Genomic DNA, 27,106 nt, shown 5'->3' with positions numbered 1-27,106 from the left:
AATTTAGCATGGCCAATCCACCTAACCTGCACATCTTTGGACTGTGGGAGGAAACCGGAGCACCCAGAGGAAACCCATGCAGACACGGGGAGAACGTGCACACTCAGCACAGACCGTGACCCAGCCGGGAATCGAACCTGGGACCCTGGAGCTGTGAAGCAATTGTACTAACCACTATGCTACTGTGCTGCATTTAAATCCCATTTGATGTGAACCCAACATTGATCTGGGTCTCTGGATTTCTAGTCCAGTCACAATACCCCCACACCACCTGTCTCCCCGGTAGATTCTGCCCCTACTGCCCTGATTCTTGAGAGTAACGTCCACTTTTTACTTCCCAAAAGCGAAATGTCTGGACATAATAGATTCCACTCCAGATCTGAGCGATATGTAACAGTGCACTCCTGTTGACAATTACAGATGGCCCCAAAATGTGATAGGTTTATTTTAGTAATGATTACTCAAGTTGCTATTTTCAATAGCAAGCATACTGTGCCAGAGCTTAACAGCTGCATGGGGTCTTATGCATAGTGACAGGATTCCAGGACTACTGCACCAGACTGCATTTATAATGAAGCAGTCACACTGACCGTTTCCCCAGCCTTTTGCCTGTGCCTCCTGCGTCCCGGTAAGGAAAAGGGACGGGGGCGCAGGGAAGGAAAAATAAAGTAGGGGGGGGAAACAGGAATACTTTCATGGCCCCAAGTTGCACAATAGCTAACCATACCGATCCCAGCCTAAAAGGCAGCTTTGCTCATTCCCCTGATGTGCAGCGCGCTCAATGTAGTCAATCCCCCTGCCACCTTTCAAACCGTGACAGTATCCGCTTTAAAACCAGAAGTCTAATCTGGCTGCTGTTAAAGTCTGTTAATTGTTTTTCTCTTTAGTTGGCAACGCTGAATGATTAAGCAGGAGCGAGGAAGAGAATGAAAGCGATTACCGGGAGCTCCACTTGGAGCCTGGAAGATTTATTGTTGCTGTTCCAATACCCATGAACTTCGCTGGCTGACAAATTTTAAACAGGCTGGTTTTAGAAACTGAAGCCCTGACCCAGCTACCTGTCCTCTCAATGGCCTAACCACCCCCCCCCCCCACACCCCCACACAAACCCTCCTCAATCCCTCCACTCCCTCAGTTTACATCGAATTGCCACATCAAAACAGCTTCAATTGGTCACTTCAGTGACGTGTAATTCTTATCATTTAGGTGTGTAACCTCCGCCTGCCCGTGTAAGAGTCCTTCCTGCCCATTTCCTTTATTCCCATTTTCTTTAATGTCGCTTTATTATTTTTGGTCCGTGCACCCAAATTTGGAATGTGCCTTTCAGCCGAGGACTCAAACTGAAGCAAACTGTCAGTCAGGACACTGTGTTCCTAGGTTTTGTATTTTGAAAAGGAAAAACAGATGGGTCTGCACTGAGCGGATTTTCGCAACCCGTTTCGGGGGAAGCCGTTTCGATTGGCTAACTGGCAGCCTCTAGGTTGGCCAGGGACAGTATTCTGCCTGACAAGTCAGCGATCGGCCCTCGTGTGATGCTTTTAAAGAGAATTGGGCAAAATGTTTAGACCCCAGAAGTAAAAGGGACAGTCTCTCTCTCTCTCACTGCTGAAGTATAGAACTGCTTTATTGTTCTCAAACCAAAATTCAAATGAATGCCTGGCACATCTTAGCTGTAAAGCTACAGAGAAAGGAGGCAACATTACCAGAGAGAAAACATCTCAAACCTAGAAAAAAGTAGTACCGAAACTAAAGCTTGAACTTCTGTAACTGGAAGCGATCCTACTGTAAAGATCCTTGATGCCTTAATTTTAATTAATATTTTCTTGACCTCTCAATCACTGTTGTTTGTGGGTGTGTATATAGATATATTTAGAGAGAGTGGGGGTTGGCAAAGGGGTAACTGTGTATAATTAAAAAGGTTATTGTGTCGGAGTTACAAAGCAGGTGACTGTAGTTTATTGAGCTCAGGCAAGGACCTCAGGTATTTTAAAATAAATCTCAATTCACCTGTGTTGCAACTCTGGATCAAATGGGGCTGGAATTGACCCCACACTTGCCCAGGGGGTTGTGACAGCTGGAAGAAGCTTTGCTACATATTCTGATCTGGACTGATGACTGGACGTGTGAAGAATGGAAGTAGCCAAATTAAACCCCGCAGGATTTTTTTATGTTGGAGGGAGGGGTATGGTCCAATTTTCCCTGCTTCAGTGATCAATAGTCAGGAGGGTGTAGCTTTGCTTCCTGTCTTTTTGCCAACCGCACGATGGTCCCCTTGATGCCTGCCCATTTAGCACCTTTTAAACTCGACTAGTTTCAGGAATACTTTTCCATGCGGATAACAGCACGTGCGATCGGAAGACCATTGGCTGAAACTCTCAACTGGTGGCTACAGCCTAGCAAGGTAACTGCAGGCTAAAGCAGGCATAGTAAAGAAAGGGGATGTGGGGGAGGGTTTCAAAAACAATCCAACAGCTATCGATGCTGAACTCAATAGTGCTAATTTTGTCCATTCCATCACAGGGGCAGCAAGAGGGAGCAATTCGGGATAAAGTAAACAAGCTGTGCGCCTTCATTTCCCCCTCATCCTCTTCCTGGGGCAGCACAGTGGCGTAGTGGGTTAGCACTGCTGCCTCACGGCGCCAAGGTCCCAGGTTCGATCCCGGCTCTGGGTCACTGTCCATGTGGAGTTTGCTCCCAGTGTTTGCGTGGGTTTCGCCCCCACGCCCCAAAAGATGTGCAGGGTAGGTGGATTGGCCACGCTAAATTGCCCCTTAATTGGAAAAAATGAATTGGGAACATTAAATTTTTAAAAAAGCAAAAGCCTCACTCTCTTCCTAATAATCATTAGAATGCTACTCCCTCATCAGGATCTCGGTGCAGTGAGGCATCAGGGCTAACCCACTGCGCCACCGTGCTGCCTCCTTTGTCATACACTAATGAGAAGGGGCCAGTGCCGGCTGGACCAGCGTCCATTGCTCATTCCTAATCGCCTTCGAGAAATTGGTAGTGAGCTGCTTTCTTGAATCACTGCAGCCCTTGTGGTGTCGGTCCACCTACAGTGCAGTTTGGGAGGCCAGGAACTACACCTAGTGACGCTGAAGGAAGGGTGATATCGTTTAACGTGAGGCTTGGAGGGGAACCTTGAGACCGGTGTCCCCAATGCTACCCGCTGCCCTTGCTGTTCTAGGTTAGAGATCACTGTTGTAGAAGGTGCCGTCAGAAAAGCAGTGCATCTTGTACACACTGCTGCCACTGTGCGGTGGCGATGGGGGAAGAATGAACTTTTAGTGTGGGGCACAAGGTGAGCTGCTTTGTCCTGGCTGGTGTCGAGCTTCTTCAGCATTGTTTGGAGCTGCACTCACCCAGAAAAGTGAAGATTATTCCGTCACACTCCTTGCCTGGGACACACTGCAGAATTCCCAGCTGCTGACCTACACTTGCAGCCAGTGGTAATATGGCTGATCCAGTTCACTCTGGTCAATAGAGAGCCCTGGAGGTGGACGCCAGGGGGAGTCAGATTTGGTAACGCCATTGAACGTCAATGGGAGGTACTTAAGATTTTCTTGGAGGGGTGGGGGCGCATTGCCCCCGAGTGGCTGCTTAAGGTGGCAGAACACATACAAGGAGGATCTTTCTGCAACCAGCAGTTCCTGAGGCAGCCCTGCCCCATCAGTAACCCAGCTGCACCTGATCTCCACATTCCACAAGATGTAGCATTGGACACAGTGGGGCTACCTTTACAGAACTGCACTGGTTTGTGTTGTTTGACAGAACAAAATGATAAAGTTTTCTTCCAGCAGCTTGCACAAAAAGAAAAGCAGAGGGGGGGGGGGGGGGAAACGGCAATCTGTTCAAGAGGCTACTCACGAATACTTCAGCAGCGAACAATCACTGAGCCTCGGAATAAACAACATCAAACTTGGAGCAGGCTTTAAATTGGTTGGAGGATGTTTTTGGGGGGGGGGGGGGGGGGTGCACGACTGCCACTTGGACTGACAGGTATTTATATAAAAAGATACATTCAGGCCAGTGATTCAAGGTCAGATCAGAAGTGGTTTTGGTTTCAGGTAGCTCAGAGCTGAAAAAGGCCAACACAAAAGGAGAGAGAGTGTCCGATACCTTTTGTGTCACATCGACTGTTTGGTGGAGCAGTTCGCTTTTTGACAGAAGGCAAAATGGAGAAGGGCAGGAGAGGGAAATGGTTCCAGCTTCACAACAATGAGACGGTTCAGAGATGCATCACTCCCCAGTCCTCAATGAGGGGAAAATAAAGAATACCAGATAGGCAGAACGTTTATGAGGACTCTGGCAAGGAAAATATCACGCAAGTACAGAGTAAAGTGGGGCGGCAAAGTGAGCAAATGACCAGGAACTTGGAACTTGTACCGTGCAGATTTTAGGGGAGAACCATAAGAGTTTCTTGGTCTGCTATCAGAGTGGAGGCATAAACCCATTTCAAATATAAAGTAATGGTTAAAATAGCTGACCAGGGAATTACACCCACGTCAGTTCAAGGATCTGGGTGGCAATATGGGAGAAGCACAAATTTCACAGCTGATTACACTTAACCCAAGGTGGATGAACACCGGATGCCTGAATCATGTGGATTGAAGGTGCCAGAGGTGGGAGACAGATGAATTGCCAGGGGGAAAAAAAATCCACAATGTTGAAAGGATTAAAGGAACAGGACTTGCCTCTCACCCGGCCCTGCGGACACGGTTTGAATTGAACATATTTTGGGAAATGGGAGTACAGGACAGGGCAGGTGTTTTTGACAAATGGAGAACACTGAGGTTATCATGGCAGCGAGAATCTGAAACAAAGGCCACAAATCAAAATGGATTTGATTTCCAATCTGCACTAGCCTCAGGCAGAACATTGTCCACAATAACCATCACCCAAGGCTCCCCCTTGCATGAAGATTTAAGGTGCACCATCCCCGCCCCAGCTCCAAAAGCATGCGAGAGGCACCCAGGTATTACACAGCCGGTCCTGGATGAGGATCCGTGGGGGGGGGGGGGGGGGGGGGGGGCAGAGGTGACCATACGGGCCCACACAAAATCCTCCGTCCAGACTCCACCTTCACTTCAGGAGTTGGTACGGGCAAGTCAAAGGGGTCAGGAAGGAGTCACAACATCATTGCACCTGCACCCACTCCAAGCTCCCTCCCTCCCACATGGAAAATGCACCTGCACCTCGGGTTAAGAGCTTTTGAACAGTGGCGGAGGAGACGTGCCACCCAAGAGCCTGATGCTGGGAGAAACGGAAATAGGAGCCGAAGAGGAATCGGACATGTCGGTCTTTGCCTTCATTAGACACGGCCTAGAGTGTAAAAACTGGCAAGTCATGCTACAGTTGTATAGAACCTTGGTATGCCACACTTGGAATATTGCGCACAATTCTGGTTGCCACACTACCAGAAGGATGTGGAGGCTTTGGCGAGGGTGCAGAGGAGGTTTACCAGGATGTTGCCTGGTCTGGAGGGAGTTAGCTATGTGGAGAGGCTGAACAGACTCGGACTGGTTTCATTAGAAAGACGGAGAGTGAGGGGTGACCTGATAGAGGTCTACAAGATTATGAGGGGCATGGATAGAGTGGATGGCCAGGCACTCTTTCCTAGGGTGGAGGGGCCAGTCACTAGGAGGCATAGGCTTAAGGTCCAGGGGGCAAAGTTGAGAGGAGATAAGTGAGGCAGGTTTTTTTTAATGCAGAGGGTGGTGAGTGCCTGGAACGTATTGCCAGGGGAGGTTGCGGAAGCACGTTCATTAACGGTGTTCAAAAGGCATCTTGACAACACATGGTTAGGATGGGTGTAGAGGGATACGGCACAAGGAAGTGCTGAGGGCTTTGGCAAAGGTTGGTATCATGACCAGTACAGGCTTAGAGGGCCGAAGGGCCTGTTCCTGCGCTGTATTGTTCTTTATCAGCTTTTCAAATTCAAGTCCGAAATGAAATGAAAATCGCTTATTGTCACGAGTAGGCTTCAATGAAGTTACTGTGAAAAGCCCCTAGTCGCCACATTCCGGCACCTGTTCGGGGAGGCTGGTACAGGAGGCTAACATGGTTTCTCCTTCCAAAGAGGCTGCCTGACCGGCTGAATATTTCCAGTATTTGCTGGTTTCATTTAAGTGGAGTCTTTGTTTTCATTTGTATAAAAAAATAGAGCACGGAGAAATACACATGTTTCTCAGTGTGATTACTCTTGAATAGGCACAGGTTTTATGTAAATAATCAGCTATTTGCTACATTAGAATAGTTGACTACACTTCCAAGCCCTTTGGGTAGCCCAAGATGTGAAAGGTGTTATACAAATGCAAGACCTGTTAAATACTGGGGGTAGGGGGGGGGAAATGGATACAAAAAACAATTGTAAGCCAGGCACGTTAGTTCACAGAGCCAAACTGCAGTTAAAACTGGCAATGGGACTTGGGCCAGTTATGTAAATTGGGTAGAAACATGAAACAAATGTTGAAAAATGTAAAAGCATTTACACATCGAATGAAAAATAAATGTCTGAATTCAATTCATTGTGTATCTGACATACTTAGAAAGGGCCCGGGGCTAGTAAAAGGCTTGTCACTTCCAATATCTAAGCAAATGTGAAGCAAATAAAAAGACAGGACAGAATGCTGGGGATAATGCAGTCCGAACAGGAGAATATAAAAATGACAATTATGCGAAGGCTTTACAATGTACACGGCCGACCTCCAGAATCATTTGCTCTTGCCGCGGACAATGTAAGTGCATCGATGGTGATCGTGAAGATAAACCAGAGTGAAGGGGATGGACTATGGAGGAAAAATACTAGGGGGAAGAAAAGCTTACGAGGAGCTAGAGAAATTGCTGGAGTGAATAAATTTCAGCACATCACATTCAATTGGATAAGATAAGGCCAGGATATTACAGAGATTATTAGGTTTCCTAGGAGAGAGCTATCCTAAGGGCAGCACGGTAGCATTGTGGATAGCACAATCGCTTCACAGCCCCAGGGTCCCAGGTTCGATTCCGGCTTGGGTCACTGTCTGTGCGGAGTCTGCACATCCTCCCCGTGTGTGTGTGGGTTTCCTCCGGGTGCTCCGGTTTCCTCCCACAGTCCAAAGATGTGCGGGTTAGGTGGATTGGCCATGATAAATTGCCCGTAGTGTTGGGTGGGGTTACGGAGTTATGGGGATAGGGTGGAGGTGTTGACCTTGGGTAGGGGGTAGAGTGCTCTTTCCAAGAGCCGGTACAGACCCGATGGGCCGAATGGCCTCCTTCTGCTCTGTAAATTCTATGTAAAAAACATCCGAGGAATCAACTGCCAGGCTTTAGGATGGGAGGCTAGGTGAAGAGATATTTGAGAATAAATCGACAGGGATCGACACTTGTGTGTGCATTTCTAGAACAAGCGCGAACTACCCAGCTTGTACACAATGCGTCAATTCTTGGGGCTCTCCAGCTGCGAGCAATGATCGTCTTGAAATAGCACAATATGTATGCCAGGCATTCACTTTAGAAGAATTTCAGGAGGCAGGCAGCACAGTGGTTAGCACTACTGCCTCACGGCACCGAGGGCCGGGGTTCGATCCCGGCTCTGGGTCACTGTCCATGTGGAGTTTATATTCTCCCCGTGTCTGCGTGGGTTTCACCCCCACAACCCAAAGATGAGCAGGGTAGGTGGATTGACCACTCTAAAGTGCCCCCTTAATTGTAAACTGTAAAAAAATACCCGGAGGCAACATCCCAGAACAAGCTCCGTATCCAGCTAATCTGTTTCCGGTGATGGGTATTGGAGGGTGGAATGTTGGCCAGGTCATTAACACCTTCAAAAATGATTCAGCAACGGGGACCTGATCTGATCGACCAGGAGCGCACTCCCTCAGTGCTGCACTGATGTCACCTTGCATTATGAAGTGGGGCCTGAACTCATGATTCTAAAGTAAGGATGCCAGGAACTGGCAAAAAGCAAGTCGCCGGTAAAGCACACAAGAAATCAAAAGTGGGCAAACATATCGGGGGTCCCAACCCATACTCCAAAACTGTAGCAAAAAAAAAAAAATGAGAAAGACAAAACACACAAGACTGTGAGAAGCTCCAAATTATAATTTAAAAAAAAACCACCACACAAGCTCAGTTCTGTCAGTTTTCTTGATACTTTTTACAGGTCTGTACAACCGAGTAGCAAAGAGTTCATTGATCACAATATCATTCCATTCAAGTAATCTAGCAAAACTATTCTGTACAAATGACAATTAAGTTTTTTTGTTTCTTAAATACCAAATTGATCAGACATGACTTAACTGTGAGACAATCACTTACCCATTAGATGCCATAATTTTTTTTTCTGAAAAAGTTCCCTTTATGTACTCCAGTGAGATCTTACAAAATATTAATACAGTGACTTATATACACATCCGCACAGCTAGCAAATGATTGAATTACAATGCAGTGCAAAATGAGTTTAGAAAAAAGATCCTCGGGCTGCAGACTAATAGTTTTCTATCCACTGCGCATGCCCTTTCTCCACCAGAATTCGGTTTAGAAACAGGACCTTGGAGAGGGGAGGGAAAAAAAAAGATTTTAGCATTTCCCATTGTAGACACTCATGCAGTTCTCGGTCAGCACAGACATATAGGACATACGCAACCCAACTCAATGATCTCATTCAGATGGACATACTGACTCAGTTGTACTGTGCTAGTCGTGGCTTAGTGGGTAGCACTCTTCCCTCTGGGGTCACAAGATTCTGTCTGGGGGTCAAAGTCGCGCTCTCGGGATTGAGCACGAGCATCAAGGCAGACACTCCTACGCAGCACCAAGTATCAAACATTTAGGTGGCCGCTCCCATGCAGCACCAAGGGAGTATCAAACTTTTAGATGGGACGTTGAGCCAAGACCCCATTCACCTGCTCACGTGGGTGTAAAAGATCCCGTGGTACCTAATTCAAAGAGGAGATGGCGAGTCACCCCTTGCATCCTGACCAATATTTAGCCCTGAAAAGTCGCAGTTATCTAGTCATTATGCTATTGGCGTGTGCAAGTTGGCTGCCACATTCCCTTCACTACAACAAAGGCCACACTCCAAGAAGTACTTCATAGGTCGCAAAGCGCTTAAGAGATGTCTGGTGCTGGCGAAAGGCACTGTGTGACGCAAGTCTTTTTGTTATTTGTAGAGTCAATTCGCACTAATGGACAAAGCAACTTCCACAGTGGGAACAATCCTGACCATACAATACTGCATTTTAAGAATTCAAACATTTAAACTATTATACACAGGTTTGAACTGGACAAAGGAATTATTTATACCGTTCTCAAAACCATGCACAAACTCTGCATTAGGATTTTAAGTGGGCAAGGAATTTGCAACATGACTTCCTGACCTTTAAGGTCTTAGCAACAGAATGATTACACCTCAAAAAATAATTGCTGGGCAAAGAAATGCTTTGGGATGTCCCAAGTGGACTCTGATTGGTAGAGGCACTGCCATGAAGAATGCACTAGATGACAGTTAACTGCCAAGCTTTCATTTAAATTCAAACCAGGCAGATCAACGATTGGTCACAGCATTGCCAAGAGGAATGAACCAGGGAACAGCTGCAACCCCCACCCAAAGCTTTTTTCTTTAATTGGAAAATGACGCAAAGCATGCACATGTTGTTTAGCAAATGCTGCCTGATCACATCTAATGTTACGTTTTGAGTTTTGCAAGCACAGGCTAGTTGGGTTGTCAGAAGGATGTGCTGTTTGGTGCGATTCCCCAGTCCTAAATATCTGGCACCACACAGGCACTGAAATTGATATACAAAAAAGTGCTAGACAGAACGTTTAAGACTTAATTTGCTTCACAAAAGACAGCCAACTGAGGCATTCTCAATAGGAAGTTTGTTTTTATATAAATGATAGGATGGTGGAGTCACTGGCCACACTAGCATTATTGCCCATCCCCAACTACCCTCAAACCACATTTTTATGTGGCTCCCGAGGGCATTTCAAAGGGCAATTAAGAGCCTACCGGTGCTGGAGTCACACTTAAGCCAGGCGCGAACCTCAGACTTCCTTCCCTAAAGGACCAGATGAATTTTTATAACAATAGAGGATAGTTTAATAGTCGCCACTACAAAGACATTAATTATTTAAATTTTATTAATGAATTGGATTTAAATTCCACTAACTGCCATGGGTGAGATTTGAACCCGTATCCCAGAGCATTAGCCCGGCCTGTGGATTACGAGTCCAGTGACATCACCACTATGAGGGGAAAGAAGTGAAGGTACATAAATCAGACGACATAGGCAAGAGATATTCCTGGCAATGTTTTAAGGATGGTCTTAGACTATTTTACATTACACTGGACACCATGCAGCATCCAGAATATCGATTAAACCAGAGGTCAAATCTTTTGGCCATTGACACACCCATGGGTTGATTTGGGGGCTGGTTTAGCACAGTGGGCTAAATTGCTGGCTTTGAAAGCAGACCAAGGCAGGCCAGCAGCACGGTTCAATTCCCGTAACAGCCTCCCCAAACAGGCGCCGGAATGTGGCGACTAGCGGCTTTTCACAGTAACTTCATTTGAAGCCTACTTGTGACAATAAGCGATTTTCATTTCATTTTTTTTTCATTTGGCCAAAACACTGGGCGCCGCATGGCTTTAGTCCAGGAGGGGGGCCTGGTTATTGCTACACATTTTGTTAGGCATCGTCGGTCAGGCGGTCACTAATCCAATGAGGTAGGGAGAGAGAAAATGGGCAGCACTTCACAGCTGGGCAAAGGGAAGCGGCCAATCATACAACACCCAAGTCTAATTACTTCAGGTTCGATTCCGGCTCTGGGTCGCTGTCCGTGTGGAGTTTGCACATTCTCCCCGTGTCTGCGTGGGTCTCACCCCCACAACCCAAAGATGTGCAGGTTCGGTGGACTGGCCACGCTAAAATTGGCCCTGAACAGAAACAAAACTAAACAACTGAAAACGAAAAAAGGTTAGCTGCAAGGCTCCTGACTTACCTCCTCACCAACTATACTCCACAGATTTATTAGAGGCACGCCACTGTTATCATAACCAGTAACCTGAAAAATAGGGAAAAGCACGGTTCAGTAAAAAAGAGTGAAGAAACTGCACCGCCAGGAGACGAACATTGTTCAAACCAAAATACATTTTCACAAATTCCTCCCGCTAAAAATGTCAGAGCAGCAGATACCTGGGAACACCACCACCTGGGAGGATCCCCCTGCAAGCCACTCATCCCGACTTGGAAATATATCGCCGCTCCTTCGCTGTCGCTGGGTCAGACACCTGGAACCCCCTCACTAACAGCGGCGTCGGTGTACCTACGCCACATGAATTGCCGCGGTTCACCACCATCACCACACCGGGCTTCGTGCAGCGTCCAAAATATCAATTTCAAACCCAGTTTGTGGCCCTTAACCCTCAGCAACCCAGAACAAATCCTCGGGCAAATCCTGTGGCTTCAGACAAACACCATGGGTTCTTTTGGCCAAATGTTCAGTGGGATCTCAAGGTGAATAAATGCTGGCCGAGCTAGCGATGCTCATATCCTGTAAAATTACTTTTTAAAATAAAAGCTTCACGCTGGGGTACAGTTTCTCAGATAATGAGCACTGGCACTCGAGACATGCAATCAGGAGCAACATGGGTTTGATTGAAGACATTTTGTTGGAGGTGGGGGAAAGGGCAAGGTATAATCGCACCATTTCGAAATGTCAACAGACACACTTGGCTTTTCCAGACAGCCAAGCAGCTCGGCCAACAATAGTGCTCTCACCACCTGGTAAGGGACGGAAGTAGGCCATTCGGCCCCTCAGGACAGCTCCGCCAATCAACAAGATTGGCTGGCTGGACTGATTGTGTCCCCAGTTCCACTTCCCTGACTGGCCCTCCCATAACCCTCAACTCCCTGGTCAATCAGAAATCTGTTGAACTCAGCCTCGAATATAATCAGTGACCCAGCCTCCACTGCACTCAACAGAGAGGGGAGGGTGGTGGCATGATGGTAATGTCACTGGACTGGTAATCCAGAGGCCTAGGCTATTGCCCTGGGTACAAGGGTTCCAATCCCACCATGGGGTACCTGGTGGCACATTAATTTATACAAGTGGCAGCACGGTAGCATAGTGGTTAGCACTGTCGCTTCACAGCTCCAGGGTCCCAGGTTCGATTCCCGGCTTGGGTCACTGTCTGTGCGGAGTCTGCACATCCTCCCCGTGTCTGTGTGGGTTTCCTCCGGGTGCTCAGATTTCCTCCCACAGTCCAAAGATGTGCAGGTTAGGTGGACTGGCCGTGATAAATTGCCTTTAGTGTCCAAAAAGGTTAGATGGGGTTGCGGGGATGGGGTGGAAGTGTGGGCTTGGGTGAGGTGCTCTTTCCAAGGGCCGGGTGGCCTTCTTCTGCTCTGTAAATTCTATGATTATCTCACCCTCAAGAAATTCCTCATCTCCAATTTAAATAAGATCTCTCAACTTTAAACTACACCAAGTTCCAGACTCTCTTGCACAGGAGGAAGTGTCGTCTCAGCATCTAACTGGTAAGGACCCCTCAATGTTTCAATAAGATACCCAAGAACAAAAGCCTCTTATTGGTGCACAGTGCTGCAATAATGTTGGATGTCACTCATAGCTACACTTTATATTGGGCATTGACTGCAAAGAGACCATTCAGGCGCCAGGCTTTACTAGCAAGTCTAACAATACCCTCTCCCTGATCCCATGGAAGGCAAACAAGATTGCTGGAGCATGTACATAGGAACCCCCTCGTTGTACAGATTAGTTCATGGTTGACCTATAACTCAACACCCTTTGATCTTGGGTTCCATATCCCTCAGTAGGTTAAACACCATCAACCTCAGGTTTTGAAAAATTTTATGAGTCCTAGTCTGAACAGCTGGAGAGTCTTCCAGATGTGAGGGGAAATGATCCCCGACATCATGTCTCAACAGCCTGAAGGCTAGGCCCCCTTTCTCCAGACCTCTCCACTGGGAGGGAATAGGTTTTTCTCGATCTACCCCATCAAATAAATGGAGTAAGAACTCTCGAAGTGATGTTATTCACTTCCCAGGACAAAGAAAGAAGCAAATTATAGTTGTTCGATGGTCAAAGTGGCTGAAACCAGCCACCTCAACAACTGGACAGGAATTAAACTGGACATCATTTGCTCTGTATAGGTGATGGAACAAAGGTTTATCTTGCTGATCCCATCATTCCCCCACCCTCATACCAAGGGTTAGTCACACAATGAACAATCTTTCTCCTCCGATTTGTATTCTCCGCTGTTCTCACTGCCTGTCCCATGGAGAGCCCAGTGCACATTCGGATATTACCCATCCGTGCCAGCTTGGGTCATCCATGTGCACATTTTCCAGATGCTTCGCCTCATATTACCTGGGACCTCGGCGCCGTGAGGCGGCAGTGCTAACCATTGCACCACCCCCTGCTGAGAATTTTCTGAACTATATTTTCCCCCTACAACCAAGTTTGCAACCCAAATCCGAAGCATCTGGAGAAATTAATCTCACAAATAGAAGCAGAAGAGAATGAGAAAGAAGCGGCGGGATATCATCCCTGCAGGTCCAGAATCCAGCGCAGATTGATGAAATTAACGGAGGTAATAAAGGTCCAGTACGAGCGAACTCAGTGATGTGCTGTGGAAAGACTGACGCTGCATTGCACCAGAATATCAGCGTGAAAAGGAAACTGGAAAACCATTCTGATCCTCAACACGAGCGTCTCATGGACAAGCACGGAAACAACATCCGAGGAGTTAGCAACCCAACCAACCATCTCCCGAGCACATCTTACCTGGGCAAGCAAAGCGGCCCCATGAGTCATTCCATCCATTGCTGCGTTTGCTTCTTCGGAGAAATGGTCCTCACCTGCCAAGCACAGGAAAGTTACAAAGCACGCAGCATTGAAACTGCAAGATAAACTGTTACGGCCACCCAGTACAATTTGGAATGCACTGCAGAGATCACTCACCTGGGAGAGGCATTATATTGTCTAGTAGGACCTCGGTCCCTTGGAACGGTAGTGATACAAAATCAGACCTGATGGTATAAGAAATGGTTCTGTTAAGCAAAGATAGGAACGACAGTGAACACAACTTGCATTGAAGTCCATGGACGACATGTATGAAACTTGCTTTCGGCTGCATCCCATTCCCTAGCATTCTGAAAAATCTGGTGCTTTCTTGTTGGTTGAGCTTCAGCCACCGGGGGGGGGGGGGGAGAACCTACCACGTGAGCAGCATGGTAGCACAGTGGTTATCACTGTTACTTCACAGCGCTGGGGTCCCAGGTTCATTTCCTGGCTTGGGTCACTATCTGTGCGGAGTCTGCACGTTCTCCCCGTGTCTGTGCGGAGTCTGCACTTTCTCCCCGTGTCTGTGTGGGTTTCCTCCGGGTGCTCCGGTTTCCTCCCACAAGTCCCGAAGGATGTGCTGGTTAGGTAATTTGGAAATTCTGAATTCTCCATGTACCCAAACAGGCGCCAGAGCGTGGCGACTAGGGGCTTGTCACAGTAACTTCACTGCAGTGTTATTGTAAGCCTACTTGTGACAATAAAGATTATTATTTGCATTGGAGAGGCTGTAGGACACGAGATTCTTGTTTAACTATTAGCAGGAAGTGAGATCTGAACAGACAGGTGTCCAAATCAAGCAGAAAACTAGATTTTACATTCCAAATTTATATCAGCCATCTCCTTGATCAAAACAATCATCTGTTCACGAATTAGAGTGGGAAAATCACCTGATTTGTCGTAGTGCTTCAATTTTTACACGCTCATAGCCACCGTAATCAACATATCGGATTTCAACTTCGTTCGTCTCTTCGAAATAGGCAACGACCTGCGCACGCCACCAGGCACCATCGACTGCAGGGGCTGCACAGATTATTCCAACTGTAGGAGTGAAAAGACGCGTGAAAAGTTCTTTTTTTGCCAACGATAAACAGACATCTCTTGACTAAAGGAAGTAGTGGCGTCACTGGGCTAGAAACTAGAAGGCTGCGAGTTAAGGTCCCACCTTGGTAAATTGCAAGACTGAATGCAATAAGATTGGTCATTCGCAGGAAGCGGGTTCGGCAAAACCCAACCATGCTGGTCTACAGCATTGAAAGAGGCCATTCAGCCCAACTGGTCCATTGGGGCCATCCAGACGCCTCCCACCAGACATGGGGCAAGGTTGAGAAGGCGGGGCCTTCATGGGTAACCTCAGCCGTTACGGGAATTGAACCCACACTGTTGGGCGTCGCTCCGCATCACGAACCGACTGTCCTGCCAACTGAGCTAAACCGAACCCCTGGATTAAAGTATAGAGATTAAGCAGACTAGAATTGTATTCCCTGGAATCGGGACTGTTAAGAGGCAATTTAATTGGAGTTTAAGCATTTCAAGGAGCTGATGTCTATCTATCCTATTTTGTTTCGGGTGGGCGGGGGGGGCGGGGGTTTCAAATCAGCCATGGTCCCATTGAAGAGCGGAACAGGCTTGAGGAGCTGAATGGCCTCCTCCTGTTCCTCCGACAACAAGTCCTGCTTCATCCGTGCTGCTCACATCCAGAGAACAGTTCTGGGAATAAGGGTGGGGTTTTAAAAAAACAAATCTTTCTGAAAAGTTGCAACACCCACACGGGACTGTGCGCTTCCAATACAGTGTTTTAAAAATCAATAGCGCTGAATAAGGGCGTGGGATAACACACAGGAATATCAGATGTGGGGTTCACTAGCCGAACACAGCACACAAAAGGCTGAACAAATGTATTTCCTTCCAAGCGATGCTTTACTACCGAAACGGCCAGGTCAAGAGTTGCAAAAGTTTTTTAAAAAAAACAATCAGCAAAAATTAACCAAGGGATAGAACACAAAGCAAGGCAGAGAGCCAGGCCGGGGTGCGCACTGAGATGTTAAAGTACACTTTTCCAAGTTGGGCAGCACGGCGGCACAGTGGTTAGCATTGCGGCCTCACGGCGCTGAGGACCTGGGTTCGAATCCCGGCCCGTGTGGAGTTTGCACATTCTCCCCGTGTCTGCGTGGGTTTCACCCCTACAACCCAAAGATGTGCAGGGTAGGCGGATTGGCCACGCTAAATTGCCCCTTAATTGGAAAAAAATTAATTGTGTACTCAATTTATATTTTTAAAAATTTCCAAGTTATAGAGGGAGCACAATGAAGATTTACTAGAAGAGTTCCTCAGGTGAGAGATTGAACAGATCAGGTCTACATTCATTGGCGGCACGGTGGCAGAGTGTTAGCACTGCCGCCTCAGTGCCAGGGACCCCAGTTCAATTCCAACCACATTTGCGGAGTTTGCACTTTCTCCCCATGTCTGCGTGGGTTTCACCCCACAGGTTAGGTGGATTGGCCATTCAAGTGCCCAGAGGTTAGGAGGGGCTACGGGATAAGGGTGGGGAGATTAGGCCTAGGTAGCGTGCTCGGAGGGTCGGTGCAGACTGAATGGCCTTCTTCTGCACTACAGGGATTCTAGGAGTTTAGATGAATGGGCTGCGCGGACCGATGCAGAACTCTTAAGGGGGTTGGACAGGCGAGCTCAAACTCTGGGTCATAACCTCCAGCGGGGTTGCAAACCTCGAGGCAGCAACATCTGCCATGGTTCGATTCCGGCTTGGGTCACTGTCTGTGCGGAGTCTGCACATCCGCCCCGTGTGCGTGTGGGTTTCCTCCGAGTGCTCCGGTTTCCTCCCACAGTCCAAAGATGTGCAGGTTAGGTGGATTGGCCATGCTAAATTGTCCCTTAGTGTCCAAAATTGCCCTTAGTGTTGGGCGGGGGTGTTGACCTTGAGTAGGGTGCTCTTTCCAAGAGCCGGTGCAGATTCGATGGGCCGAATGGCCTCCTTCTGCACTGTAAATTCTATGATAATCTATGAAACTCCAACCGAGTGTTAACAGCTGCGAGATCCCTTTAAATCCTCGCCGTTGTTAAATGGAGGACACGACCTAACCGATTGACATTTGATACACGATCCTCGTTCTCAAAAAGAACCCGGGGGGGGGGGGGGGGGGGAGAGGAAAGGAGAGAAGAAGAGGAGAATTCCTATTTCCCAGTCAAAAATCAAGAGTTAGATTCAGCCAAACGTGAAACCGGGTGTCTCGCTGCACCCAGTGCAGTCGCTCCACATGGCGAGGCTTTGAGCTACAGTGTGGGAGGTGCCCGGATCAGCTGGTCAGCTGCAGGAGCAAGTGGCCGCTCGCAACCCGTGCAGGCAGAGAGATATAACCCACGACACAGGCAAAGCGCACGTGCTCACATACTCGGGCATATGACTTGCGTCAAGGTCAACTATCGCTCCCTGATCCAAATTAATTCATTAGTCAAAGACAAGAAGCACTTAACTTCTAAAGGCGGTGTTAGCGTTGGGATTCCTGGCTGAGAGTAAAGGAGGAACATTTGCTGATCCATGTTGCGTAGTACATGGCAGGTGGGGTGCGTATGCTGCTGGAGAAACATGTGCCCGGCGTTGACTATATTCACCACTAGCACATCAACGGTTACCCCATCTGGAAGCATGAGCTGTCGGCGGGAAAAATAGAGAGAATTTCAATGAGATGCTAAAAAGAAGGCAAAGTAATTGCAGGTCAATGCAGAATATGTGCACATCTCTGAAAAAGTTTCATCTCCGGTCCTTCGAGCTAGGCATGAAGGTTTTCTTTAAAACCACAATATATATATATTTTTTTTATTTTTTTTTAAGTGTTCAATAATTCACTCAAAAACAGACCTTCTGAAAGCTGTGTCACAGCAAGGAACCTTTTAACGCTGCAAATTTGAGACGGTTCCCTGCTAAGGAGCACTTCAGTTCGCCCATCACCGAACCATGACATTTGTCTGTCTCGTCTGGCACAGATTTTAAGTGTTTTCGTTGGCTATGCAATTTCAGATCGTTACTGGCTGTAACGCCGCAGGACTTAATCAAAGCAAGTATTCTAAAATTAGGTGAATAAGTGTTTTAAACTTGGGTCATCTTGTTTGACAAGCTTACCAGCAAGTAAACTCTTCCATGCCTTGTGATTAGACGCAAAAGTTTACTTCTTCACACTCCTCTCTCTTCCTCTTTCTCTCTCTTTCTCCCCCCCCCCCCCCCCCCCCCCACACACACAATTTAATTGCATCTTGTCACCTGGGCGAAAGCCCTTGCTGTGTTCCTGCGATGGTTTAATGGTCGCTGCAGCATCATTTCCTTCACAGAAGCAATTTTCTGTTCGGATTCAGACATCCCTATTCTTCTCTCCCCTCTCTCTCCCCCCCCCCCCCCCCCCCCCCCCCCCCCCCCCAGGGCCAACAATCCTTGCTCAGAAGCTAGGGAGTTGCAGGTTTGTGGTCACTTTCAGGCTGTAGGCTCTCACAATAGCGTTAGTGCCGGACTCTCCATTCCACCAACCAAGTCCTTCTCAAATCTTTAAAGTCATCATTTGGCAGACAACCAATGAGTAGGTAAATTCAGATTAGCCACTCTAATCCTGAGGGACATAGATAGGGTATTAAAGGAAGGAACTTTTTCCCTTGGTGGAGGGGTCAATAACCAGGGGGCATAGATTTGATAAGGGGCAGGAGGTTTAGTGGTGATTGAGGAGAAACCCTCACACAGAGGGTGGTGGGAATTTCGAACTCAATGCCGGAAAGGCTGGTAGGGGCAGGAACCCTCAACATTTAAGCAGCATTTAGACCAGCACTTGAAAGTGCCGTAGCATACAAGGCTACGGACCAAATGCTGGACAATGAGAGGAGCATAGATAGGTGCTCGATGGCCGACGCAGACACAATGGGTGAAGGGCGTCTTTCTGTGCAGTAAAACTCTACGACAGACAAGGAAAGGGAGTACATGATGACCAGCAGGACCCTGGGAAGCACCGAGGATCAGAGGGACCTTGGTGTGCATGGACACCAGTCCCTTAAAGTAGCAGAGCAGGTGGATACAGTGGTCACGAAGGCATTTGTGATGCTTACCTTTATTAGCCGAGGCACAGAGGCTAAGAGCAGGGAGGTTATGCTGGAACTAAATTAAACTTTGGTTAGGCCACAGCTAGAGTATTGTGCGCAGTTCTAGAATGCACCTCATAGAAGGGATGTGATAGCACTGGAATGGGCGCAGAGGAGATTTACCAGGATGCTATCTGGACTGGAGAGTTTTAGCTATGAAGAGAGATTGGATAGACTGGGATTGTTTTCCTTGGAGCAGAGGAGACTAAGGGGGACATGGTTGAGATGTATAAAATTATGAGGGGCATAGATAGAGTAGACTGGAAGAAACCTTTCCCCTTGGTGGAGGGATCAATGACCAGGGGAGTTGGATTTAAGATAAGGAGCGGGAGGTTTAGACGGGATGCGAGGAAAAGCTTCATCGCCCAAAGGGTGATGGGAGTCTGGAACTCGCTGCCTGGAAGGGTCTTGGAGGCATAACATTTAAGTAGTACTATTATGGGCAGCACAGTAGCACAGTGGTTAGCACTGTGTCTTCACAGCGCCAGGGTCCCAGGTTCAATTCCCCGCTGGGTCACTGTCTGTGCGGAGTCTGCACGTTCTCCCAGTGTCTCCGTGGGTTTCCTCCTGGTGCTCCGGTTTCCTCCCACAATCCAAAGACGTGCAGGTTAGATGGATTGGCCATGATAAATTGCCCTTAGTGACCAAAAAGGTTAGGCGGGGTTACTGGGTTAGGGGTTAAGTGGATCGGTGAAGACTCGATGGGCCGAATGGCCTCCTTCTGCACTGTATGTTCTATGTAAAAAAAAAAGGTATTTATTTTTAAAAATTAATTTTTTCCAATTTGCGTGCCCAATCCACCTACCTTCCTTCCACATCTTTGGGTTGTGGGGGCGAAAGCCACGCAAACACGAGGAGAATGTGCAAACTGCACGCGGACAGTGACCCAGAGCCGGGATCAAACCTCGGACCTTGGTGCCGTGAGGCAGCTGTGCTGCCACATTTAAGTAGTATTTAGATGTGCACTTGTGATCCCCGGGCAGACAAGGCTGTGGACCAAGTGCTGGGAAGTGAGATTAGAATAATCAGGTGGCTGTTTTTGAAGAGCTGCTGAAGGGTCTTTTCTGTGCTATGTCATCTTATGTCACTTGTGATAAACCTGCCACACACAAACATTATAAGAACATAAGAACTAGGAGCAGGAGTAGGCCATTTGGCCCCTCGAGCCTGCTCCGCCATTCAATTAGATCATGGCTGATCTTTTGTGGACTCAGCTCCACTTTCCGGCCCGTACACCATAACCCTTAATCCCTTTATTCTTCAAAAAACTATCTATCTTTACCTTAAAAACATGTAATGAAGGAGCCTCAACTGCTTCACTGGGCAAGGAATTCCATAGATTCACAACCCTTTGGGTGAAGAAGTTCCTCCTAAACTCAGTCCTAAATCTACTTCCCCTTATTTTGAGGCTATGCCCCCTAGTTCTGCTGTCACCCGCCAGTGGAAACAACCTGCCCGCATCTATCCTATCAATTCCCTTCATAATTTTAAATGTTTCTATAAGATCCCCCCTCATCCTTCTAAATTCCAATGAGTACAGTCCCAGTCTACTCAACCTCTCCTCATAATCCAACCCCTTCAGCTCTGGGATTAACCTAGTGAATCTCCTCTGCACACCCTCCAGCGCCAGTACGTCCTTTCTCAAGGAGACCAAAACTGAACACAATACTCCAGGTGTGGCCGCACTAACACCTTATACAATTGCAACATAACCTCCCTAGTCTTAAACTCCATCCCTCTAGCAATGAAGGACAAAATTCCATTTGCCTTCTTAATCACCTGTTGCACTTGTAAACCAACCTTCTGTGACTCATGCACTAGCACACCCAAGTCTCTCTGAACAGCGGCATGCTTTAATATTTTATCGTTTAAATAATAATCCCGTTTGCTGTTATTCCTACCAAAATGGATAACCTCACATTTGTCAACATTGTATTCCATCTGCCAGACCCGAGCCCATTCACTTAACCTATCCAAATCCCTCTGCAGACTTCCAGTATCCTCTGCACTTTTCACTTTACCACTGATCTTAGTGTCATCTGCAAACTTGGACACATTGCCCTTGGTCCCCAACTCCAAATCATCAATGTAAATTGTGAACAATTGTGGGCCCAACACTGATCCCTCAGGGACACCACTAGCTACTGATTGCCAACCAGAGAAACACCCATTTATCCCAACTCTTTGCTTTCTATTAATTAACCAATCCTCTATCCATGCTACTACTTTACCCTTAATGCCATGCATCTTTATCTTATGCAGCAACCTTTTGTGTGGCACCTTGTCAAAGGCTTTCTGGAAATCCAGATATACCACATCCATCGGCTCCCCGTTATCTACTGCACTGGTAATGTCCTCAAAAAATTCCACTAAATTAGTTAGGCATGACCTGCCTTTAACGAACCCATGCTGCGTCTGCCCAATGGGACAATTTCTATCCAGATGCCTCGCAATTTCTTCCTTGATGATAGATTCCAGCATCTTCCCTATTACCGAAGTTAAACTCACTGGCCTATAATTTCCTGCTTTCTGCCTACCTCCTTTTTTAAACAGTGGTGTCACGTTTGCTAATTTCCAATCCACCGGGACCACCCCAGAGTCTAGTGAATTTCGGTAAATTATCACTAGTGCATCTGCAATTTCCCTAGCCATCTCTTTTAGCACTCTGGGATGCATTCCATCAGGGCCAGGAGACTTGTCTACCTTTAGCCCCATTAGCTTGCCCATCACTCCCTCCTTAGTGATAACAATCCTCTCAAGGTCCTCACCTGTCATAGCCTCATTTCTATCAGTCGCTGGCATGTTATTTGTGTCTTCCACTGTGAAGACCGACCCAAAAAACCTGTTCAGTTCCTCAGCCATTTCCTCATTTCCCATTATTAAAACTCCCTTCTCATCCTCTAAAGGACCAATATTTACCTTAGCCACTCTTTTTTGTCTTATATATTTGTAAAAACTTTTGCTGTCTGTTTTTATATTCTGAGCAAGTTTACTCTCATACTCTATCTTACTCTTCTTTATAGCTTTTTTAGTAGCTTTCTGTTGCCCCCTAAAGATTTCCCAGTCCTCTAATCTCCCAGCAATCTTTGCCACTTTATATGCTTTTTCCTTCAATTTGATACTCTCCCTTATTTCCTTAGATATCCACGGTCGATTTTCCCTCTTTCTTCCGTCCTTCCTTTTTGTTGGTATAAACCTTTGCTGAGCACTGTGAAAAATCACTTGGAAGGTTCTCCACTGTTCCTCAACTGTTCCACCATAAAGTCTTAGCTCCCAGTCTACCTTAGCTAGTTCTTCTCTCATCCCCTTGTAATCTCCTTTGTTTAAACACAAAACACTAGTATTTGATTTTACTTTCTCACCCTCCATCTGTATTTTAAATTCCACCATATTGTGATCGCTCCTTCCGAGAGGATCCCTAACTATGAGATCATGAATAAATCCTGTCTCATTACACAGGACAAGATCTAGGACCGCTTGTTCCCTCGTAGGTTCCATTACATACTGTTCTAGGAAACTATCGCGGATACATTCTATAAACTCCTCCTCACGGTTGCCTTGACCGACCTGGTTAAACCAATCGACATGTAGATTAAAATCCCCCATGATAACTGCTGTACCATTTCTACATGCATCAGTTATTTCTTTGTTTATTGCCTGCCCCACCATCTCGTTACTATTTGGTGGCCGATAGACTACTCCTATCAGTGACTTTTTCGCCTTACTATTCCTGATTTCCACCCAAATGGATTCAACCTTATCCTCCATAGCACCGATGTCATCCCTTACTATTGCCCGGATGTCATCCTTAAATAACAGAGCAACACCACCTCCCTTACCATCCACTCTATCCTTCCGAATAGTTTGATACCCTTGGATATTTAACTCCCAGTCGTGACCATCCTTTAACCATGTTTCAGTAATGGCCACTAAATCATAGTCATTTACGATGATTTGTGCCACCAACTCATTTACTTTATTCCGAATACTACGAGCATTCAGGTAAAGTACACTTATGTTGGTTTTTTTTAACCTCTGTTTTGAATCTTAACATCTCCAGTTTTATTCCTTTTGTTATTACTGGGCCTATTCACTGTGCTCCCCTCAGTCACTGTACCTTGTACTGTCGCCCTTCTGGATTTCTGACTATGTCTTCTCTGCCTTGCACTTTTCCCCTTACTTCCTTTTGTTTCTGTCCCTGTTTTACTACCTTCCAACTTCCAGCATTGGTTCCCATCCCCCTATGTATGTGTTTATTTAGGTGCACCAAACATCAATTGGCTTTAACAAATCCATGATGGCTATACTCAAAATCGGGGTTTTTTTCTTAAGGAAAAAGAGGAGACAGTGGGGTAACCTGCTAGAGGTCTTCATTATTATGAAAGGGTTGGTAGACTAGGTGTACAGATGACAAGGACTAGCGTCTGAAACACAGGATAATCACCAAATCCAATTGTGAATTCAGGAGAAATATCTTTGTCCACGGATTGGCTAGAATGTGGAACTCTACCACAGGGGGTGGGTGAGACAAAGGGAAGCTAGACAACGCGAGGAATAGCTGGGCGGATGGTGTTGGGAAGATGGGTAGGAGGAGGCTCGTGCAGAATGTCATGTGAGAGTACGTTTAAGAAATGTACCTTTAAGAAATGGGGTTTCTCAGTGATGTCAGAGAGTGGGTGTAGCTGGGCTGTGTCAGCTTTTTACTTTCGTTTTAGGCTGTTCGCTGCAGGGTGTGCTTTAGTTCTGTTTTCAGTGTTGGAGCTGAAGCCAGACAAAGCAGGTGTACTGTTGATCTCTCTGCCATGAAAAGACTATCTCTTGATCATTTAGTGAATTCAGAATTATAAATGTTCTCAGTAGTGAATGTAAACCTACTGTGCTTCTGGTAAAAGGTATTTCTTTTGTCTTCTGGATGTTGTTTGGGAAGTTAAGGATTACTTAGTGTTGTATTCTTTGGGGGTTGTATTTGAATTGATGGTTGCTCAGATGTGCACTGTATGTTTTTAAAAGGTGAACTCGAGTTCATAGAATAAACATTGTTTTGCTTTATAAATACTTTTCCATTTCTGCTGTACCACACCCTGTAGAGTGGGCCGTGTGCTCCCCATACCATAATCTATTAAAAGTTGTGGGTCAGGTGAACTCGATGCTACACTTTGGGGTTCTCTAAACCCTGGCTCATAACAAGAGCATATACACCAGTTTGACGTTTTGGGCGAACCGGCCCACTTCTGGGCTGTAAATACTTTGCACTATGCATTGAGCAGGCCCATAACAGAGGCACTAACTGGTCTGCAGTCACACTGTGTAATGGTCCTTGAACAGGGTTCCATTTAGTGGTCTGGACTGAAATAGCAATATTTCCAGATGTCATGTTCGTGATCAAGAGTCTCACACCTGACGCCAAGAACCAGCCAAAAAGATGCAGATTAGGGTTTTAGTTTAATAAAATGTCAAACCCATCAGGAGTGAAAACACAAATCCAAAAAGGACAGCCCTCGCACAACCACAGCGAAATAACACACACAACTGATATCCCACCGTCAACAACACAATGCTTACCCACGAAGTTATGGGTAACGAAGGTAGTGTCATAGGAGGAGGAGGGGCAACATATAGATTCCGGAGATCCAGTTCTTTAAACTTCTTTCCGATCAGGCTAAGTGCTTTATCTACCTGCTGCTGATTACCTGTTCAGTAGGAGAAAGACAATTTCGAATTCAAATGCTTCTTTTAATAACAAAGTGAATCATGTCCGCAGGACACTAAAACAAATGCTTTATAACCGATTGCTTTGTAGGCGAAGGTGGCAGCCAATTTACACCGGGAAAAGATGCCAAAATAAAAAAAATAACCAGAGCTGGGTTTTGGGCAGGAGCGGTGGAATGTTAGCTCAGACACTGAAGCAACTCCCCAACTCCGCACAATAGTTTCACAATGGGGCAGCAGGGTAGCACGGTGGTTAGCATAAATGCTTCACAGCGCCAGGGTCCCAGGTTCGATTCCCGGCTGGGTCACTGTCTGTGTGGAGTCTGCACGTCCTCCCCCTGTGTGCGTGGGTTTCCTCCGGGTGCTCCGGTTTCCTCCCACAGTCCAAAGATGTGCGGGTTAGGTGGATTGGCCAGGCTAAATTGCCCGTAGTGTCCTAATAAAAGGTTAAGGGGGGGGGGGGGTTGTTGGGTTACGGGTATAGGGTGGATACGTGGGTTTGAGTAGGGTGATCATGGCTCGGCACAACATTGAGGGCCGAAGGGCCTGTTCTGTGCTGTACTGTTCTATGTAAGATCTGCGACGCCCTGCTGAGCAAAACAGATCGGGCGTCAAGTGGAAAGTTGCATCTGAAACAGGTGGTATCTCCGACAGTGCGGTACTTGAACCGTCAGCTCAGATCATGTGCTCAACTCCACAGCAGACTTTCGATCACTCAGCACTCGACTCCGTGGAGACAAAATCAATACTTCAGTTTGTTACAATCCCAGTTGGTGTTATATCTGGGCGGGAGGCTCCCAGAATGGGACCCTGGCTCAAAAGACTGCGACCTTTACTTCAGAAAAAAAATCGTGGAGGAACAGAGTGACAGGACCACTAATTAGTTTGAACAAAAAAATTTTAAACATGAAAAAATTGGATGATACAATACTCCCCCCTTAGCTTATCACACCAATTTTAAGATCAACGCGGATTGCAAAGACATCTTAAGCAACTATGGTCTCATTAACACACAAAGTCCCTTTTAAGGACAGGATGACTGTGGTAAGACACACTCCTCTCTGAACCCAAGTGAATATCTGTAGATTTCTCTTCAAACCCCACCCCCTCCCAGATGATTCTTTTACAGTGAGCCACCGTGTCTCACTGATCACCAGCTTCCACACCAGTGGTTTCAAATCCCGCTGTCAAACGTCACACTTGCAAATCTTCTTTCAAATTGTGCTTTCTCGGGCGGCACAGTGGCTAGCACTGCTACATCGCAGCACTGAGGTCCCAGGTTCAATCCCGGCCCTGGGTCACTGTCCATGTGGAATTTGCACATTCTCCCGTGTCTGCTTGGGTCTCATCCCCACAAACAAAAGATGTGCAGGGTAGGTGGATTGACCACACTAAATTGCCCCTTAATTGGAAAAAGAGAATTGGATACTCTTTAAATGAAAAAAAAAAATTGCTTTCTTTCCACAGCTTCCATCAATGTTTCGCTTTCAGGTTTCATTTGTCAGAAAGCCTTTTACACAAATACCAGAAGTCCAGGCACCAATTTCCACAATTATTTCTATTTACTGTAGTAATTCCTCAAACCTGAACACTGCAGATGTCGTTCTGGCCTCTCATGATCCAGTGCCTTTTCAACTTTATTGAACACTAATCTGTTCTGGTTCCCAGTTCCCTCTGTTCTGTTAACTCCAGGCTTCTTGTAAACTTATCCTGGTTTCTCTAGTTCCCTTAACGAGCTGGACTTTAGGTTTCCAACATCTATGGCTTCTACTCTGGCACGGCTGAGAGAGACGTTCCCTCTTTAGCCTTATAAAGCCAACTGCTCCTAGCAGAGCTACGAGAGCTGCTCTCTCTCTCTCTACCCATCTCCAATTGCAATCAAATGAGCTGAACAAAGCTACTTTACCTCAAGGCCCCAGTCGGTAAGCAACCACTGCTGGTGTATTGACCTGCTATGCTGTACCCTCTCTAAGCACAATAGAAACAGTTGGAAATTAACCACCTCCACACATACATTTATCCAGCCTGAATCTATAGGTTTTACCCTTCCAGGTACAGAAACATTAAATTAAACCATTTCCAATGTTTACCAATGCAAATAGGAATTCCATAAAACTACTTTTCCCCCTAAGAAGTTATACCTCGTTATAAAATAAGCACAAGTCCGCCCAGTGTTAAAGCCAGCCCCCACTGAGGATTTTGATCTGTGAACCTATTGATGTGGCACAATGTTGAGACAATATTAGCTGGCTGTAGATCACCAGTCACTATTGTACTGATATCTGCAAGCATGGCAAGAATTAGACCTTGGATCTCCTGTCAGCAGTCTTGTGCTTTCTTGAATGTAATTAGGGTTCCAAACAGTTATCAGAGGTACTATTATTTTTTAAATATTTTTTATTTATTTTTTTTA

General features: G+C 46.6%; 1 protein-coding gene across 1 annotated transcript in view; it reads right to left on the bottom strand.

The window, feature by feature from the left end:
- Positions 1-8,062: 8,062 nt before the first annotated feature.
- akap1b (A kinase (PRKA) anchor protein 1b) overlaps positions 8,063-27,106 on the bottom strand; it is a 35,236-nt gene continuing 16,192 nt past the window's right edge. Inside the window, exons 4-10 of the mRNA XM_038814530.1 lie at positions 24,547-24,674; positions 17,340-17,517; positions 14,739-14,889; positions 13,969-14,036; positions 13,792-13,865; positions 10,984-11,046; positions 8,063-8,530 (exon numbers count right to left, since the gene is read on the bottom strand). Coding sequence (XP_038670458.1) covers positions 8,468-8,530; positions 10,984-11,046; positions 13,792-13,865; positions 13,969-14,036; positions 14,739-14,889; positions 17,340-17,517; positions 24,547-24,674 — 725 coding nt within the window. The 3' untranslated portion in view covers positions 8,063-8,467. The remainder of the gene's footprint in view (positions 8,531-10,983; positions 11,047-13,791; positions 13,866-13,968; positions 14,037-14,738; positions 14,890-17,339; positions 17,518-24,546; positions 24,675-27,106) is intronic.

Source organism: Scyliorhinus canicula, chromosome 12 (assembly GCF_902713615.1).
Source record: "Scyliorhinus canicula chromosome 12, sScyCan1.1, whole genome shotgun sequence".
NCBI classification, from domain to species: domain Eukaryota; kingdom Metazoa; phylum Chordata; class Chondrichthyes; order Carcharhiniformes; family Scyliorhinidae; genus Scyliorhinus; species Scyliorhinus canicula.
The sequence above is the reverse complement of the archived record's forward strand: the minus strand, read 5'-3'. Positions and strand labels throughout refer to the sequence as shown.